Source organism: Melopsittacus undulatus, chromosome 13 (genome assembly GCF_012275295.1).
Source record: "Melopsittacus undulatus isolate bMelUnd1 chromosome 13, bMelUnd1.mat.Z, whole genome shotgun sequence".
In the NCBI taxonomy this organism is placed as follows: Eukaryota; Metazoa; Chordata; class Aves; order Psittaciformes; family Psittaculidae; genus Melopsittacus; species Melopsittacus undulatus.
In genome coordinates, this window is record NC_047539.1 from 11,812,793 (window position 1) to 11,829,769 (window position 16,977).

General features: G+C 52.6%; 1 protein-coding gene and 1 long non-coding RNA gene across 2 annotated transcripts; both read right to left on the minus strand.

Annotated features, from left to right (window-relative positions):
* Positions 1-1,050: 1,050 nt before the first annotated feature.
* On the minus strand, positions 1,051-7,602 carry LOC117436894 (uncharacterized). The gene is made up of 3 exons (XR_004550228.1): positions 7,462-7,602; positions 2,152-2,251; positions 1,051-1,070 (listed from the first exon to the last, which is right to left on the minus strand). It is a non-coding gene; the product is annotated as an uncharacterized lncRNA (long non-coding RNA).
* Positions 7,603-9,116: 1,514 nt separating this feature from the next.
* LOC117436929 (hydrocephalus-inducing protein homolog) lies at positions 9,117-16,150 on the minus strand. Its single transcript, XM_034069005.1, has 6 exons — positions 15,944-16,150; positions 14,163-14,282; positions 13,419-13,553; positions 12,671-12,870; positions 10,796-10,920; positions 9,117-9,328 (listed from the first exon to the last, which is right to left on the minus strand). The coding sequence occupies exons 1-6, from the start codon at positions 16,148-16,150 to the stop codon at positions 9,117-9,119; spliced, it is 999 nt and encodes a 332-aa protein (XP_033924896.1).
* Positions 16,151-16,977: the final 827 nt, after the last annotated feature.

The following is a 16,977-nucleotide window of genomic DNA, read 5'->3' on the forward strand; positions in this document are numbered from 1 at the left end:
ACTGGAAAGAAGTACAGTGAGGGTTATTCTGGGACATTCTATCCAGCTACAGTGACTGCAAACCCAAGTCAGCTGCCTCCTTGGCCGATGAATCAGGAGCATTAAAAGAGAGCACCTCCTTGCACCTCTGGCTTTAGGAGCCCATCAGCGGATGGACATCTGAGGGACACATCCCTCTGGAGAGCAACACTGGGATCCTGCCTGTCCCAGGAGGCAGCGGTAGTTCCCTCCAAGAGGATGGATTCCCAACTTTGGGCTGGGCTGGAGATGGCCATTAAACACCAGCTTGGAGCTATCACCCAAACGCTGGACTTCCGAGCCACAGAGCCAGCAGAGCAGCTGGGAAGGGGGGAGAGCTCTCGACGCGGGGGGGCAGCAGCCCACCGGTCATGGCTGGAGACAAGGAGCTCTGACAAGAGCAGCGTGCGGCACCTGCAGCCCGCAGTCGATCTCGGTGGTGTCCAGGAGGTAGCTGATGCCTGAGGCCTCCCCATGCAGAGCCACCTCGTAGCAGGAGTCCAGAGCTCTCTCCGGATACACCATGCTGAAGGGAGCCTCAGGAACTCCTCTGTTGAGCAGGAGCACCTGCAGCAGCAGCAAGAAAGCAACATGGAAATACATGAAGAATCCTCTTTACTTACTGAAGGCTCACTTCTTTTCTACTTTAGCAATTAACATCTGTAAAAGGCAGAAGATGCTGAGCGCTGCTGCCAAATACAACAGGACAAGTTCTGCCTCAGGGCTTTTTCATGCAAAGCAGGGATAACTTCACACAAACAGAGCCACTCTGGCCTTATTCCCCTGACACAGAGCACTCCACTTGACCTGCAGTGGCAAGGACCTGCTCAGCACCACCAACTTGATTCAGACCCATCCCACACCTCCACCAGGCTCACTGCTGCCCACGAGCCATCCAGATCCACCCCATGCCCTGCCACCCGTCCTGCTCACCTTGTAGCTGTGGCTTGAGCCAACAAACACCTTCCCGACGCTCAGCTGGTCGCAGCTGAGTTCCACCTGGGGCCCGACGCCTTCCCCACTGATGCACAGGGGCAGCCTGGTCTCACAGCCTGTGGAGTGAAATCACTGTGAGCGCAATTCCTTCTGCTACCCGGCACCTTCCAGGTTGTCTCAGTGCTGCTGCCGGTCCCTGGCCTGCATGGAACCACCTCCAGATGCTCCAGGAGAAGATACGGGACCCATCTCGTCCCTCAGGAGATCAGCCTTGGGGCTGGTTTCTCATTTCTAACCAACCCCCTGGGATGGTGTCTCAGAGAACCACAGAATGGTTTGCATTGGAAAGGACCTCAAGATCATCCACTTCCAGCCCCTTGCCATGGACAGCGACACCTTCCACTAGACCAGGCTGCTCCAAGTCCCATCCAGCCTGAACCTGAACATTGCCAGGGACGGAGCAACTTCCTTGGGCAGCCTGTTCCAGTGCCTCACCACTCTCACAGCAAACAATTTCTTCTGGATATCTAAACTAAATCTCCCCTGTTTAAGCTCAAACCCATCACCCCTTGTCTCATCCCTCAAGCCCTGGAAAACCAGTCCTCTCACTGAGCAGATCATATAAGTCAGACATATACTGCTAACGTACACATCCCTTGGTGCAAAGGCAACTGACACCTCAAGGCTTACAGCCAAACTCCAGGGTGGCTTCTTTCCCTTAGATTTGCTAGAGATGACAGAGCACAAGATCTTCAGTCTGAAAGCTGCTCTCAGCCACTGAAGCCTGAATCCCGGCTCAAATTTTGGATGAGATCTCACTGCCATCCCATTCTACTCTGCACACAAGGCGAGCAGCACCAGGAGGAGGAGAGAGCCACGCAATCAAGACTCATCTTGGAGGTAAATGGTCTACAGGCTCCTGGTGCTCCTTCATTAAAGCTGTGTGTGTTGCAAATGCTGGCAAACCCGTGCCAGGAAAGCTTATTCCTTCACTGCTTTGTCTCTTCTGAGGTCAGGAAGCCAGAGCCAGGCATCCTGAGCCCTGGCCTCGGACAGGAGACCACTGGGAACCGCAGGGACAGCAGCATGTGCCAGCACTGTCCTCTTGAGCCCTCCAGAGCTACACGAGATCCCAGTGGGCTGGAAGAGTGTTTGTACCTCCTCTGTGGGAACAGGAGCAGGAGGAAGGAGCTGTACCTGAGATGTCACAGTAGGCTGCCTCTTGGTAGACTCTGGCTTCTTTGGGCTTAAAGATCACATTGATTTCAAGTGAAGAATTTGGCAAGATATCTCCCTCCTGAAACAGAAGTGACAGCAAACCATTTATCTTCAAACAGCACATTCTTGTTGCCACTACAGCCCTGTAAGCCTTTATTTAGAGCATCAGCAAAGAGCAAGGAGCAAGCAACACTTGTCAACAGAATTTAGAGGAGAGCTTGGAAGCAGCTGCAGAAACACCTTCCAAAGTCCCTCGCCTTTACTGGCACCCGGAAGGGGCTTTTGTTACCCTCAGAAGAGACTGAGCTCTGCCTCAGGGATTTAAGTCTGGGCCACGCTACCAGTTTCTGCAACTGTCTGCTGCTTCCTCAGGGTCTTCTCTCTCTGCTGCTCTCCCACAGGATCCTGGCACTGGTGCTCAGGCCCAGGAAGCCTTGTCACACATTTCAGCAGGCATCCCTGGTTTCTATAGGCTCTCAATTCCTCCAACTGCCTTAAGCAAAGGCACCTCGTACAGCCCTTCAGCCCCTAGCATTACAAATACACTTGACTTAAGTAGCTACACCTCTGGCAACCGTAATAACGCTCTACAGGAATTCAATATTGAGTTGACAGAAGCAGATAAAAACAACAGAGTCATTTTTCTATCAGCACAGCCAGGCTCTGATTCCACTCTGCTCTTGGCTATTCTCAGGAATTTGTCCAGAAGAGCCTTGAACTGACTGGAGCCTCCAGCACTCCTGCAGCATCAATATTTACTAGCTATGGTTCTGCCACTGACACAGCACTGACAGCTTAGAGGACAGCCCCACAAAAATTAAAGAGCTACAACATGGGAAGTTATTGGCCTGCAGCTGCAAGTAGTTCCCTGATGCACAACCTGCTCTGAGTCAGGAGAACACGGGCAAGGACAGGCAGAGAAGAACCCTTTCAAACACCAACCGCCAGTAACTGCAAAAGTCTGAAAGAGTAAAGTCACTTGGATTCTTCTCAAAACCTGCACAAAGTCCCCATGTGGGACAGGAGACACTGCCCATGACACAAAGCCCTTGCTGCCCCGGCCTCCTCCCATTCCTGCATCCCCATTCCTCTAGCCAGGGCAGCTGGAGCTGGCTCAGGGCCTCAAGGCATCTGTCTGACTCTGCAGTTGATCCCGGCCCCAGATAACCCAAACTCAACATCACAACGCTGAGCTGCCACTGCACCAAAAAGTACAGCTTCAGCAAGAACCTGGAGAACACTGCAAAGGTGCATCTCAAACACTGAGGAGTGCAAAGGAGAGCCCAGCAGGGTTACTGCGAGTGCCCAAGGCCCTGGGGGCATGATTTGCTCCATACCGAGACCACACTGACTGCTGCCATCATTCTGTACACACTCTTTAACTAGTGCAGGAGGGAGCTTAGAGCTTTGGGAACGTGCCATTGCTTCCTTTACAAGCTAATCAGAGGAGGGTGCAGCACACACACCCCCTTGCCAGGGATGATGCCTTGCTGGCCACCAAGCACCACAAAGCCATCCAGTGAGGCACCACGATCCTCACAAGTGACACATCTCCATACATCCAAGGTGCTGCTGGGTCCCAAGCACAGCCAGATTACACTTCTCTAAGGCACCTGAGGAACAAGCTTATGGGCTAGCACTAAAGCCTCTCCTTTTCTAGGGATCAGCACAGCTCTCAGGAACAATCCTGATACAGCACCCCCACTGGAGCCTTGCATTCATATCCTCCATCCCAAGAGAACTGACCCAGCGCTTAACAGGCTCAGGTCTCTTGAGCTCCTGACAGGAAATCACCATCCAGCAGGATTCAGTGTATTGGCATGGAAACTTTTGGCAGTCTCTCCACAGAGACATTCCCTGGATCAGCAGGGAAGCTGTAAGCCAGAGCGTTTACCTCCGATGACGGAAGGCCAGGAGACATCATCAGTTACACTTTATCCTACTATTCCATGGCCAAACCACATTCTTGAAAGACAGACCTATACTGGGAAACCCTTTGGCACTTCTCCCTTCATTACTGCTCTAGGGCAGACCACAAAAGCAGAACACTATTTCTCTCGGGAAATTAAAATAGGCTGTTGAAGAGGTTCTTCACATGCCTGCTACTCCCCAGCAAAAAGAACTGCTGGATAAAAGGATGTGCTTCATCCCCCACCCTTGCACACTGGTGACACATGCGGATGAGCCTCGGGACACCTCAGGAGCCAGCGCTCTGCCCACGAGAGCAGGTTCTCTAGAGGATGGCAGCTGAGCAGAGTATAGAGAACTACCACGGATGCTACCCAGGACAGCAATAAAGCTCTGCAGTGCTCTCAACAGGACACTGCAACACTCCTGGCTTCACGGCAGGCTCAGGCTGTGACGGCAGGTGCCCTAAAACACAGACGGTGGCTGCAGGTGATACAGCACAAACCCCTCAGCTCTCGGACCCTGGCTTTGCTGCACCAGAAAGCAATGGCACCCAGGAGGGGATGGCACACCACGACTCACAGCTACACAAGTGATCCCTGGGCGAGAGCCAATGCTAATTACACACAGATCCTATTGCTCCTTCCTCAGCCCCTAAATGGTGACAATCTGTGAGACCCCCCCCAGGCTGCCGAAGAAGAAGCTGGCCTTCAAAAGCTGCCCACCACCAGCTGGGGCTGCCCAAGCCACTTGCTTTGCTTTGCAGAGGTGGAAGGTGAGCCACGGAAACCAAGCCAGTGCTCACAGCAAACAATACCCAAAGACAGAGCTGGCAGAGGCAGCACAGTCATGACATCCACAGCACATCCTCTTAGTTCAGGGCACTCAGGAGAAAGGCAGTGCCAAAGCCAACATCTGCCTCTTTCCACAAATGACTCAACTCTCAGCCCCCACTGGAAATGGGGCCTCTGCCAAAACCTGAAGGGCTCTGCAGGATCCTCTCGTTTGGATGGGGACCAGCTTGGCTCCCAGCTGAGGTGGACATTTGCAGGAACAAACAACAAGGCTACCTGCTGGCCCAGCCTCTGGATCAACAACAGCAGCACTTTCATAACCTGGATGTCTGCAGGACTGCCTCCACCAGCTCAAAGTTAGCACATGGCACTGAGGAGTCAATGACAGACAAGCACAGGGCATGGTGGCTTGTCAAGGTCAGTGCCATGGTAACAAATCCTTGCCCTCCCTTGCCTCTCATTTCCCTTTCCAAGGAGTCAGCTCCCACAGGTCGCAAGGTGACTTACAGCTAAGCTGTGGTGGGGAGGATGCAGCACAAAGCAAGGACTGTGTCCTGTGGTAGCCACCTGAGCTTCCATCACAGCTGCTTCTGCTGACATCTCACAGGGATTTGCAGAAAGGAATTAAATTCAACATGAGATGTGCTCGGAAAGTCAGAGCTGCACAACAGCTCCTTCCCCACGGGCCTGGAAGCTGCTCCAAATGTTCCCCCTCACATGGCAAGTCCCAAAGCACTGCCTCCTCTGTCCTGGTCTGATCTGCAGCCAGGACTTAACCCTAGACATGCTGAAGTGACCTGAGGCAGCTTCTGCAGACAGCAACACCTGAAATACAGGCAGCTGATGCTCCACTTAGCAAAGCTGCTGCACAAGCCCTGCAAAGCCATCCTGCCCACAAAGCACTTCCAACACCACTGTCCCTCCACCAGCTTCCTAACCTCTGCAAGCAATCACTTCCTCCAGTCACTTGTCACCAGGGATTGATGATTTCTAGAGGGTGCTCCCACAAACCACAGGCAATTGGTGCCAACAAGAGAGCAGCTGCTTCTGGCCAGGACGTCCGAGGCAGCAAGGTCCCACCTCTGGGGGGGCCTCCCCAGCACATTCAAGAGCAGTGCAAGAAGGGGGTTGGTCCAAGCTCAAAGTTATAGGGCCATCGACAGACAACACGGTCTGGAAGTCAGTGGCAGGGGATCTGCACATTCTACATGTGTAAAAGAGGGGAAAATACTGTCAGTTGGAGTAAAGATACACACATGTCAGGGGGAATGCAGATACCAGCAAGACTCTCCATGGGAAAAGGATTGTTCCATAAAGAATGGAATTCATGGAAATCAAGAGACTGATAACGCTGCACAAGACAGCAGGGGAGAGACTCCTGTAGGAGCCTGCTTTGATTCAGCCCTACAACAAACCGTGTAACAGGAACACTGCCATTTAGGAAAGGTTTCCACTCACAGCTTGGGGCCAAGCTACACTTCACGTCTCTGCATCATCGCATCTTGATGTGGACAGGACTCAGCCACAATTCCAGACCTCCCCTTAATGCACCTCAGGAGCTCAAGAGCAGCTTAAGCTCATTGTGGAGACACAGCAACTGAAATGAAGCAGGAGCCCTGGGGCACACTCCAGAACCAGCTCTCACACACCACAGGATGCTCTGAAGGCTCAGCTCAGCAGCTCCCACTCTCCCCAATATCCCTGCTGCTCTGACACAGTCTCTTGCTCACATCGTGCTGCTGCCAGCTACAGTGCTGTGAGACCGCACTTGTGCTGGCACTGGTGGCTCTCAGCCTTACATGCGCTGCAGGAGCAAGCAAGAAGAGAACAGCAGCCCCTTCCTCAAAAACAAAATCAAAACATAAACTAGTTTCACCCACTGGAAAAGAAAGAAGAGGTTGGGATTATTCCAGGCTTCACTCCAAGATGAGAAGGGATGTTGCACTGCTCAGACAGCAGCCATTCTTCAGCTCAGACCATGTGAATACCCACAGCAACGGCTCTGGCTGATTGAAGGACATGGGGGTTTTGCTTGCATCACCAGGAAAGTGAGCAGTTTTCTCTACCTATCTGCAGTAGAACTCAAAAAGCTTGTTTAAACCTGCCAGCCTCGTGTCCAGGCTCACAGACGGCACTGGAAGGGACACTCAGATGTGGTATACATCCAGGTTTTAGGAATGGATTGCTGTCCCCCCGATTAAACTTGGGCTCAATTTGGACTCCTTTCCACAGGAGATCATTTCATTCTGCAGGTCAGGATGTGAACTAACAGTGCACCAGTGGCCTTTCTTCACCCCCATGCGCTACGTGGAAATGTGTCCTTACAGATAATAACTGATACCTCTGAACACTGTGAGGACACTCATGAAGTGCCCTTGAGTCACAGCCCTTGCAGCAGAGCCCAGCCTGGGGTCGGCTCTTGCTGCTGCTCAGAAATGCTTTCTGCAACAAGCGCCCCCAGCCTCACCAGAAACCTGATGTCTCCTCTCTTGGCACATGGAGCAGCTGACGTGGGATCTGCCAAGGGACCTCATTCAGAGAGGAGAAGGACGAGGAGCAGGAAGGGAGGTTCTCAGCCATCACTTACCATGGGCACAATGGTGAAAATATCACTGCAGAAAGGCGTGGAGTCTCCCTGCACCTCTGTCCCCTGGCTCTGGGAGGTGCAGACGGGAAGGGAAGGGTGTTCTCTGAGAGGGGGGACCACCCCGTGCTCCTTAGGAACATCAACCAGCTTGTCCTCTTCCTGTCTCTGCAGCCTGTGCCATGGGAGAGACAAACCAAGGAGATCATTGAAGAAGCAGCAGATTTGCAGAGCCTGCTGTGTCCGTGCACGAGCAGCAAAGCACTTGGTGAGGAAGAGCAGCAGCTCAGCACGGGGCTGACCCTGAGACACAGGCTCCCCCATGGATCCCATTATTCCCAGCACAGCAGCGAGTTTTACTCCTCACTGACAAGCTCATCAGAGGTTTCTTAAAGCTGGCAGCCCTCAAGAAAAAGCCTCCTGCACTGGGAGGGGAGAAGCAACCAGGTTTCAGCTGCACTTTACCAGCAGCACACTTTTCCCCTTCCCTTTTGCACCCACAGGGATGAGAAGACAGTATCTGCACTGCCTTGCGCCAGAGGATCCTGGTGCACTTCCAAAGCAAACCAATGGGTTTGGCATCCCACCACTTCAGTGACACAAATGTGTTTCTGTGCATGAAAACAGAGGTGCCAAGAGAGGAAGGGACTTTGCCCAGCATCACCCAGGAAAGAAGTCAGCATCTCTGAATGCAAACCCTACGCTGGACTTGAACCACCTCATCTTTTCCCTCATTTTGGCCTCCTCTGCAGAGCTGCAATGCAGTTAACCTCTGCCTTTATTGCTGGTTGCAGCAGAAATCATTCTAGTGGTTAGAGATCACAAGCGGGAGATGAGAGGGGAGCAGTGCTGCACAGTGGCTGCTCCTTACTGGGAGCCTGAAAAGTTGCACAAGGATTCCCCAAGTCACAGAAGCTTTTAAGTCTCGTTTCCAGTTCATCCCCCCAGGCTGTCAGTGTTTCTCTGCTGCCTGAAATGGCAATTTCAAAGCTTCACCAGAGGCACCCTTGGAAGAACCTGCCCCATCTCTCACCACCAGGATGACACAGGTTGCTGAAGCCCAAAAGCACTTCCAAGTCCTGGCTGCCCTCCCTTCCCTGCACAGCCCTCCCCCTCCACATCTGCCCAGCCGAGGAGCAAGGCCAGAAACACCTCCTTGGGCCAGAAACCAGGACACTGGAAGGCAATTCCCCAGCCTACAGCAGGACGGCCTCCACCTTCTGGGCCAACCAAGCACTGTACCCTGCGTGTGGCTGGGAAAGGAGCCTTACACCTTAGCAAAGAAGAAACTGCTTGAGTATCATAAGAGTTGTGCCACCTGCAGCTCTTCAGTGCTACTGCTCAGTGCAGTCCCAGGTACCGAGTGCTGACACCTGCCTCAGCCTCATGGACCCTCCGCAGTGCACGCAGCTCTGAACTCAATAGTTTGTGGCTCCCAAACGTGAATTTGCCCTCTGAGGCAAGCCAGTGATTGCAATCAACCTTCTCTCCCCAAAACATCATCCTCAGCTGTAGCACGGGTGGGACTGGAATGGCAAGGGTTAAGCTCCATGCTGTGCATGGCTCTGTCTGCCTTAATCCCTTCAAAAGCCCCAAGAGCCCTCTGAGGCTGTGTGTTAGTTTTCCCCTGGGGCATCTATCTTGCTGGGAGGAATCTCTCAAACAAACCTCAGCTTCTGCTGCTCCTCCTCTTCCTCATCAACAAAACGCTTCCACTGGAAGTGGGCCGTGATGCCACTCTGGTTGTGGATGACCAGGGAACTTTCCTTTGACAGCGTGAGGGAAGTCTTCTCAACTGTCAAGGAGCTCTTGTCCAGCCTGATGTCAGCATTTACAGCTGTTCCACAGAGGCTTTTGTGAACATCTTCACCTGGAACAAAGCAAAGGCAAAGTCTTGGCTCATCTCACTTGCTGATGGAAGTACAAGGAACGGGGCAATCTGCAGGCAACAGGAGAAAGAGCTGCAGTTCTGAGCTGCATCAGCAGTTCCCCACATCAGGATATTTATCGTATCCTGACAGCTGCACATGATATGGCATGAGGATGTCCTGGCACCACCTTAGGCACCTTATTTTGGGGGGTGTTCGTGGAGATTTATCCCCAAGGTGACAGCATTTACAGTGAGACTTTGCAGATGTGCCCAGGGTGCCCTTTGGGCTGCCATCCCACTCAGGTCACAGGGAATTCTACATCCAAGTCACTCAGTGACGCTGAGGAGCCCACCTCAGTCATGGCTTGCCCAGGCTCTCCTGCAGGCAGGAGATGCCCCCACTCTTGTGTCATCCTCATCTCCTGCTCCTCAAATATTGGCCATAGCTCTCATCTCAGAAACCAAGCGGGAGCATTTGAAATGAAATGGACAAGGGCAGAAAGAACAATGGCAAGTACAGAGCAGCTTCTGTGCTGAGCTCTACACTCAACAGGGTGCTATGGGGCCCTCGGATCCATCTGCCAACTCCTTCTTTTGCTCCTGCTGCTCTCACAGCCAAGTGCCTCACTACTGCCAGCACATTCTCCCTTGTCAAACGTGCTGCTGTTACTACTTCACCACTGGAGAAGTGAGTCCCTTCACTAGGGTAAGTGTCCACTGGAAAGCTGGAGACTTCCAGCATCAGAGCAACACGCACAGCAGCACAGCCATTCCCAAGGGTTTCTCCAAGGTGCTGTTCACCACCTACCTTCAGACATCATTACACCCTCACATTACTGACTCCAGCCCTAGCAGCAGCTTCTTCCTAAACCTCACCATTAAATAACTGCTGCTTACTAGGGGGCTTCTACAGAATCATTCCCAGGCTACAGCAAAGCTCAGAGCACCCTAATGGCTACCGCTGCCACACTCACTGCTCCTCACAGTCACAAGATGCATGGCCCAGCTCTCGGCAGAGCACCCACTGTACCCATGCATCACATCACAAGAAGAGGGTCTCTACCTCAAAGGCCTTGCCAGGAACTGTAACACAACACATCGGGATGAAAAGCAATGACCAGTCAGGAGAGCTCTATGGGACAAGTTGCAGGCTCTTCAGACAGCTCTCTCGCACGTTAAAAGCCATCTCCTTTTCAATCAGGCTCCTTGCTACGCCTTCTTCCCCAATGGAGCACCCAGAATATTCCCCATCGCCCCCTGTGCACTGTGCTTAGGAAGATCTGCTGCCTTGTTACAGGCTGAAATATTCCAGCACAGCAATATCTGGCAGCCAGCATGGAAGCTTTGCTCTACCCAGCGTGAAGGAGTCTTGCAGAAGGGATTCAACAGGACAATGAAGCCATCAGACGATGATGGCAGACACTGCTCTCTTTGGAAGGACACACCGAGGGTGCACCAAGCACTTACCTGTGTCATAGTGAACAATCATGGGACTTGTATAAACACCGGTCTTTGGTGGGTGAAATTCCACCGTGACTTGCATCGCTTCTCCAACGCCAAGAGTCCCAATGGAGGGATCCACAGAGAAAGGGCTGCAACACAAAGAGAGAGATCTGGGTCCTCCGTTAACTTTGCAGTCTAGTTCACTTCAGCTCTCTTGTGCAAGCAAGGAGCAAGCAAACCACAGGCGGTACAAGAAAACCAGAGCATCCAGGATCAGAAACAGAGCGGGTGACTCTCCCTGCTGAAGAATCCCATGCAGAAGAACCCTGCAGAGGATCCCGTGGTATAACATGACCTCAGCCCCCCATCCTCTGCACACAGTTCTCAGCTCTTCACCTCTGCCATCCAGTTACTCACTAATTCTACAGTTTTTGTGTAGCTCACTTAAACTTTTGTAATGCTTCCCATTTCTTTATTGCAAATCAGGACTGAAATAGTTCATTGCTGAAGTTCGGGAACTCTTAAAACCCTTGTCAAGGAGCTCTCAACACATGCTCTGTCACCCAATAGAGTAGTTGGCAAGTGCATTGCAAATAGATGCTAGACTTCACTGGGTACTTATTGTGGTGGTGACAACTAGGCATGGAAATCCCGGAAGGAAACTGTACAGTGATTTACAAGTTCCTGCCCATGGAGCTCCACAGGGAAAAGCAGCAGCCTGCTTAAAGAGCATCCTAGAAGCCTGCTTAAACAGCCTTGCCAGCCTTTGGCAGAAGCTCCTCTCAGACCCTCGTGTTTCACAGGAGACAAGTTGAAAGTCTTCTGAATCCCGTTTCCTGGAGAAGAAACTGAAGCAGCTCAGGTGCACCAACTGAGACGCAGCAGGTCTTTGGTGTGTTCTTAACCTCAGCTCCTGCACTGAGACCTCTGGGACCAAGCAACTCTCAACTCCCAGCCAACTGAACCGCCTGCCTTGCGGATGCAGTGTCACAAACACATTCCCCTCTCCGCTGCAGCAAACTGGAACCAGTGACTGGCTTCTGAGACCAACAGGAACAGGACAGGCTGTCTGCAACACAGTTCACCTCAGGCATTTGATAACGGGACCTCCAGACTACCATGAACTTGTGGCCTCCAGAGACCGGGTGTACTTGGTTCCTAGTGGTATGGAACCATTTCAGAAGGTTATTTGTGACCACAAGGGTGCAAACCAGCTACTCAGCTACTTGAGCCCTCTCCAGGAAATGTGGGAGAGAGACAGCTCCAGGAGAAAAGGCCCCCAACCCTTTGCAAATGCACCAGGCACTTGGAGCATCTTTCACCTGCGCCCTCCTTAGCTTTCCGGTAGTCCACTTCTGAAGCCACTGCCTGCTCCTCTCCACTTCAGAGCTCATTCTGCTTAGGCATATTTGGTCCCAGGCACCAGACCAAGCCCACGGGAAAACAAAGGCCCTGGACCACACACTCTTATTGCCAGGGCCTCCAGAGCAATTGCTTTCATCTATGATCTCTGCTTGCTAATATAGACACAGCTGCTGATCAACTCTTCAGTGCCTCTCACCAGCTCATTGCTTGCCCATTTCTTGATGCTGCCTTTGGGCTCCGTGACCTGAGCCCCTCGAGCTGTCCTCTGCCACACAGCACCTTCTGCAGCACTCCAGCTGCCTTCCTACCTTGGCTCTTCCAATCCAACAGCATCAGATCTGCAAGATGCTGCCTTGCAGACATCACTGCACTGTAAAACTTGCTTGCAGAGCTTTCTCAAAGCACCGTAAGCAATGGCAAACCCCACGTGTCCTGCCCATGTCCAGCACCTCAGATGCTCTGCCTCCTTTTTCTCACTGTTTACAACTCCATGAGCACACAACAGCGTTTTGCACAAGAGATGAGCTCCTTTACCTCAGAGTGGTGATGCTGTAGCAAGCCTCCCGCTTCCCCACGTTGCGCACCAGCAGAGTCTTCTGGGTGCTGAACCTGACTGGACACTCGGAGAAGTTCAGCTGCTCAGGGAAGTCCAGGCTGGCTCGGGCACCTATGGCTCGGATAGGCACAAAGAACTTCTCCCTCTCTGTGATGATGATAAGCTCCTCAAAATAATCCTGCAGGGAAAGAAACAAGCTCAGCACAGTGCCTTTAGCACCATGCCGTGCCAGAAGAACTGCTGCTGGTTTCTGTGACTCTCACAGTAGCATTCGATAATGTACTCGCACTTTTTACCTTCATGGCCTTTCATTACAGATTATTTCACAAGCAGGGGCAGCCAGGGACCATGGGGCAGATCCTCTGTACCTTTCTAGAGGCATGCTGCTTGCGGATAGGACAGACTATTCAACTACATTTAAGCAGCAAACACAAGATGAGTAAAAGGCCATGCACAGGCAGCAGACTCTCAGCCCTCAAGCCAACAGACATTCCATTAAATATTCCACCACTGAAGGACAAAAGAGCCTGAAACAGGCAAGAGCCTCCAGCCTATGGGAGCACAACCTTCAGCACCAGCAAAGAGTCTCCCCCAGGTCTAGATCCAGTGCAATCCCACTGAACCCAGGACACTTCTTCAAAACCCACACCAGATGCCTGCTTTGGAATCCAGCCCTGCGGTTCACCTCCCCTCAAGGCATCATCTCTCAGGGACCTCCACTCTCACCTTGTTCTCATCAGGTCGGAAAAGGATGCGGTAGGTTGAAGACGTGCCCGGGGCTACCTTATAGTCCTCATCACTCGGGCTGATCAACTCAAAGTAAGGAGAGTTCCCCAGGATGACGTTCAGCAGACGAGGAACCTGCATGAAAGACACACAACTATGATTTTGTCACTTGGGGAAACTTGAGAAGGGACCAGGACAGGCCACGTGACAGCCTTCCTTACCACCTTCCCAAAACACTTTTAGCTCTGAAGGTACATGCACGGAACACACAAGGCTGGACTTGAATCCCCTTTAACTGCTGCTGCTAAGCTAGCCTCTTTCCACTGCTCTTCCCTGTGCTTTGACAGGCACTTGCACACAGGTGGCTGAACAGGCTGAGAGAGGAAAACATGGCCTGCCAGAAACCAAGGCTGACCAAAGAGCCACCAGGACACAGTGCACACTCGAGGTAAAGCATGACAGCAGGCAAGAACTGCACAGCCCTCGACAATCCCATCAGTCCAGGGCTTTCAAGGGGAAGCATGCTGGCTCAAAGAGCTCCTTTGGGTAGATACCACCAGTGCACGGCCAAAACCAGAATCCCCAGCATGGGAACATTTCCCCATCTTGCAGAATAACACTGGTGAGACATTTTATTCTGCAGGCGCTGCACTGCAGCAGGGAACTTGCTCTGCTGCACACCATGTGAATTCCACTGCTCTCCTCCTCCAGCCCAGTGCTCAACCTCCACAGCCCAGCACTTACCCTGTCTTTGTTCCTCAGAGCTAGCGACGCTATGTAGAACTGGTGGGGAATGTAGTTCTCAAACACCACCTCGGATGGGAAAGCCTGGAACGACCTCTGGTCCCGATCAACGGCTGAGAACTGCAGATGCAAGACAGAGCAGAGAGAGCTTCAGCTGCTGGGAGAAAGATTAACGAAGGAAGAGCCCACACTCATCTCCAGTAAATACAGTCTCTTGGTGACTACATCTGCCCAGCTCACGCTAGGAGATGGCAGCTCACCCACCTCTGCTCTCAGCTCAGCAAAGGGTTCTGGACCATGTTGAGCAGCCTCAAGCTAAGAAGCTCTTTTGGAGGCTCTTTCTGCAGGTTGCCTTCTCCAACAGGCAAAGCAGCACTCACCTCCAGCAGAGCCCTCTGCTAAGCTGCTCGCTCAACTCCAGACACTTGCTGGAACAGCCACCAGCACTCGGGGAGCAAGCAAAACCCAGCAGTTTCCATGAACCTCCACAGGAAACAAGTTGCAGGTGAACTTCCCTCTGGGACAGCGACACTGAGTCCCACACATCCCACATATCTTTTTTTGATGGAGAGCCAAGAAACCAGGCGGAAGACACCAGTACCAGGGAAGAAAGGCCAACAAGAAAGTAACAGGGCAGTTGGGAAACAGATAAATGAGGTGAATGCTGGATGGGGATGAAATTCAGCTCTTTCCCCAGCATTACTGGGCAACTTGAGCTAGGCTGCAATTCGTATCCCCTTTCCCCAGGAGCTTTAAAGTTGCTGCTTCACTGTATTCTATTACTGCTGGTTTATTTCACAGCACTGCAGAAGCAGCTCTGAAAAGTACACACAAAGAACAAATGCTGACCCAGCAGAGGCTTTACTTGGAGATAATTCCTCCCTGCTTGGTCTCCCCTCTCCCAGCTGCACTGCTGCCACTCGAGACACACAGGCAGGTCTCCCGCTGCCCCACAAAAGCCACGGTCAGGCTGAGGCCAGAAGCTGTAGCACTGCCAGTTATTTGGGCGCCTGTCTTACGTGTTCCCACCTCGTGTGCTGTCTGGGGCAACCCTGAACTGATGTGCTACAGCTCACTTGCTGGCAACTTTCTGCTCAACAGCCTACCTCAGTCATCCACCCACCTGGACTGGCTGTTACACTGAGCAGTCCTGCAAGAAAAGCAGCTTTAAACATCCATCTAAGAGAGCACTGATCCAGGGAAAGCACATCCACTCTCCTCTGCCCAGGGCAATTCCCCGGCTATCCAGCAGCCTGAAAACTCAAACACCCTGGAAGGCTCCCACGCCTTCTTCCAACCCATTCATGCATTGACGCAATTGGGTTTCTTACAGCTTAAGTAATTGCCACAGGCCCTCAGCCTTCAAAGGCCACTACTGCCACCACTGAGGGAGTCCTGTGACCCCAAGCACGTGGCAGTTGACTACACCAAAGCCAGAGGTGGCTCTTTGAACAGCAGGGTGAGAAACAGCAGCTCCTGCCCTTGTGTCCTGCCCCAGCCCTACCCCCAGTAGCTTTAGTGACGGTAGCTCAACTCCAGCAAAACCCACCAACTGCAGCACAGGTTCCATTGGCTTCCTGCAGATCAGGACTTCAATGGCTCACTGCAAACACACGTTTTGCCTTTCCCCCACCAGAAAGAACTCCACCGCCACCAGTCGGAAATGACAACAGGACCTAATCATCAAGCTGCTTGGGTGAGCTGGAGGCAAGTCAGCCACAAGCACGTGCCCTCTTCAAATAGCACGTCAAACAGCAGGGAAAATGCCAGGGAAAGGATACCTTTTGATGGGAGACTTCACCCATGTCCCGAAGCTGGGCAGTCCGGGGCCGCCTCATCTTCTGAGGCCTCGCCAGCCTTTGCTTGCTGCTGAGAGACTCTTCTGCCTCTCTGACCAGCTTGGGATTATGAGATGCTACCACTCTGCTCTGGAATCCATCCGCCCTTCTGGAGGACCTCATGGGCCGGGGGGTCTTGCCACTGGCCATGTCGCAGAGCTCACCTGGAAGAAGCAACAATTGGACAATCCACAACCCCAGAACCTTAAAACCCCACACCCATGGAAGCCTGGAACCCACAACCTTAGGGAAGGGCCCTTAAAACTCACCCACTCCCAACCCCCTGCCATGGCCACAGACACCTTCCACTAGAGCAGCTTGCTCCAAGGCCCATCCGACCTGGCCTTGAACACTGCCAGGGATGGGGCAGCCACAGCTTCTCTGGGCAACCTGTGCCAGGGCCTCGCCATTCCTGGCACACCCAAAGGACACAGCCGTGTCTCCAGCCTCTGGCATCCTTCCTAAGCGCAGAACGCAGGGAGGGCCTCCCCACCCTCACTCATCATTAGACCACATTTAGGCTCCATTCATAGACGTAAAACCCCACAACAGACAGCCCCTGAGCCAAAACAGCCTTTTGCTCTGGGTGCAGTCCCACCAGCCACGGAGACACACCAGGGGCTGCTGGCACTTCTCACCCTTTCTGCAAGGAGCCTGCTGATGTTTCTAACTAACTCAGCACAGAGCTCAAGACTCTGGTTAAGAACCAGAGTTTCTCAAGGCTACTTTGCCTGCTTGAAGTTACAAAGATTAGCTGGCAAAAACGGCTCCTTCCAGGCAGGAAACCACCCCACTGCCCAAGAGCACTTCTCCATGCAGAAGGATGCCCTCATTGTCACTTGGTAACACCCAAACTCGAGGCTCCCTACAGGCATTCCAGGCTGCCACAGCAGGAAAGAAGCAGGAAACCATCAAAGGCACAGGAGCAATTACCTCAAATCTAAGGAAAATCCAGGAGGATATTCCCTCCTGCTTCC